The sequence below is a fragment of the Balaenoptera ricei genome, chromosome 16, assembly GCF_028023285.1.
Source record: "Balaenoptera ricei isolate mBalRic1 chromosome 16, mBalRic1.hap2, whole genome shotgun sequence".
NCBI classification, from domain to species: Eukaryota; Metazoa; Chordata; class Mammalia; order Artiodactyla; family Balaenopteridae; genus Balaenoptera; species Balaenoptera ricei.
The window spans coordinates 19065874-19068642 of NC_082654.1; the positions used below are offsets into that span (position 1 = coordinate 19065874).

General features: G+C 40.6%; 1 protein-coding gene across 1 annotated transcript; it reads left to right on the plus strand.

The window, feature by feature from the left end:
• The first annotated feature begins 850 nt into the window (after positions 1 to 850).
• On the plus strand, positions 851 to 2254 carry LOC132351060 (small ribosomal subunit protein eS21-like). Its single transcript, XM_059900768.1, has 2 exons — positions 851 to 1127; positions 2217 to 2254. Exons 1-2 carry the CDS (start codon positions 851 to 853, stop codon positions 2252 to 2254), a joined length of 315 nt encoding a protein of 104 aa, XP_059756751.1.
• The last annotated feature ends 515 nt before the right edge of the window (positions 2255 to 2769 follow it).

Genomic DNA, 2769 nt, shown 5'->3' on the forward strand with positions numbered 1-2769 from the left:
TGATGGCCCATAGTTTTTATGGTTAGGGGAGGGTTATTGATTTCATGTATCATGAAGAGGATTCGTAATGATGACAGGGCAATTATAATGATGACTGGTAAATGGTTCAAATTGTCTTGTGCATCTAGTGTACGTGTATGCGTCAGCTTAGTTGTCAATATTAGTTAAGTTCTGTTTTAAAAATGGCTATTAATGTGTGATCATGAAAATGTAAAAGTTCTTCCATGACAGGTAACGTTGCACCTTGAGAGCCTAGTTGAAATGGATGTGCCATAGTGATATACAAGATTTTTGCCTATGATTTAACTTTGATGAAGTTACATAACTTATTTTTATCTCATTTATTGAGAAAGACATAACTGTCATGGTGTTGGCTTGAAACTGGTTGAAAAGAATTCGATTCCTTCCTTCCTTATTTTAAATTTACATAAGTAGGATCTTCAAACATAGGATACGGTGGACGGCATCCATGTAACCATTCTAGGTTAGTAGTTGTTACTCTACTGAGACGTCTCATTTGAATGCAAGAGCTTCTCAAATTATAAAGATTATTATAGCATTACTGCTGTTAATGAGATGAATGAGCCTATAGATGAAGGATTTCATGTTGTGTGTGCATCAGCGTAGTTGGAGTAATGTAGTGACAACCCTGAAAGGCCAAGAAAGTGCTGCAGGAAGAAGATCATATTTACTACTACAAATATAACGATGAAGGGAATTTTTGCTCATGTTAAGTGTATAACCTGAGAAGAGTGGAAATCAGTGCATGAAGCCTCCTATAATAGTGAACACTGCTGCTTTTTTTATCTGTGCTCACGCTCATTGTGGTGCCACCAGATGCTCCCTCAACATGCAGAACGATGCCGGCGAGCTCGGGGGCCTGTACATGCTGCGGAAATGCTCCGCCAGCAACCGCGTCATCGGCGCCAAGGACCATGCGTCCATCCAGATGAACGTGGCTGAGGTTGACAAGGTGACAGGCAGGTTCAATGGCCAGTTTAAAACCTACGCTATCTGCGGGGCTATTCGCAGTATGGGTGAGTCAGATGACTCCACTCTCCAACTGGCCAAGGCAGATGGCATCATCTCAGAGAACTTCTGCCTAGAGAGGAACCTGGGTGTGGAATGTTTGTCATAAATAAATAGTGAACCCCCCCCCAAAAAAATAGTGAACACTGCTCCCATTGACATTACATAATGGAAGTGTGCTACTTCGTAGTATGTACCATGGAGGACAATGTCCAGGGATGAATTAGCTAAGACCATTCCTGTCACACAACCTACTGTAAAAAGAAAAAGCCCAAAGCTCATACATAATAGAGTGGGAGATCATGTAATATTACCTCCATGAAGAGTTGCTAATCAGATAAATACTTTCACTCCTGTCGGGATAGAAATAATTACTTCAGCTGATGTGAAGTATGTTCATGGGTTGACATCTATCCCTACTGTAAACATATGATGGGTCCACAAGATAAGTCCTAAAAAGCCAATGGACATGACTCACACTATTCCCATATATGCAAAAGGCTCTTTTTGTCCTAAATAGTATGTAATATGTGAGATTATTCCAAATCCTGGTAGGCTACAAGTAACAGACTTCAGGGTGACCAAAGAATCAAAATAGGTGTTGGTATAGGATTGGGTCTCCTCCTGCAGGGCCAAAGAAAATAGTGTTTATATTTCTTTCTGTTAACAATATGGTAATTTCGGCTGCTAGAACTGAGAGTGATAATGATAGTAACGTGGCTAGAATTAGGGCAGATCAAACAAATAATGGTGTTTGGTATTGAGATATGTCTGCTGTTTTATAGTAAAGATTATAGTTGTTGACTGAAAAAAACGCACAACATGAGAGTTTTGTGTGAAGTTTTATCTTGGGGCAAAATGAGGACTGTAGCCGGGGAGACAGCATTTTAGATAGCTCTGAGAAACCGCTCCAAAGAGGTAGGGGGAAGGTCAGTATATATGTGATTTTGGTGCAGGGGGAGTACATGCAATCAGGCACATATTTTTTTGCAGAAGGATTGTGCTAGTCACGAGGAGCGAAGTCACCCATGAAGGATTTTAGTGCTTTTCTAAATACGAGGAGATGCAAGAATTGGGCTCATAAAATCTTCTCCTGAAAATATCTAACTATCTGAAGACCTGTTCTGCCAGTTTTTCCCAGGGCATAGAGTGCCTCATTCCTGATCTTCACCCTGAACTCCTTTCAGGTATTAAAGGTCACCAGCTGCTGCAGCTCATAATTTAATCCTTGTAGAGGTAGATGGCAAGTGCCAATTTGTAGTTGTCATAGTGATAAAATTAATAGCACCAAGAATTGAAGAGACATCTGCTAAACGTAAGGAGAAAATGGTTAGGTCAACAGAGGCTCCTGTGTGGGCCAAACTGCTGGCTAGAAGTGGATATACACTTCAACCAGTACCAGAACCAGCTTCTACTGTTGATGATAGGAGTAGGAGTAAGAATGATGGGGGAAATAGTCAAAAGCTTCTCTTACTTTTCAGGGAAATGCTATATCAGGTGCCCCAGTTATTAGTGGGACAAGTCAATTTCTGAACCCTCCAATCATAATGGGTACAACTATACAGAAAATTATTACAAATGCAGGGGCTGTTATGGCTACATTACAGATTTGGTCATCTCCAAGTAGCGCTCCAGGTTAGCATAGCTCAACATGGATTAATAGACTTAAGGTGTTGCCTACTATTCCAGCTCAAGCACCAAATAGTAAATATAAAGTGCCGATATCTTTGTGCTTTGTTG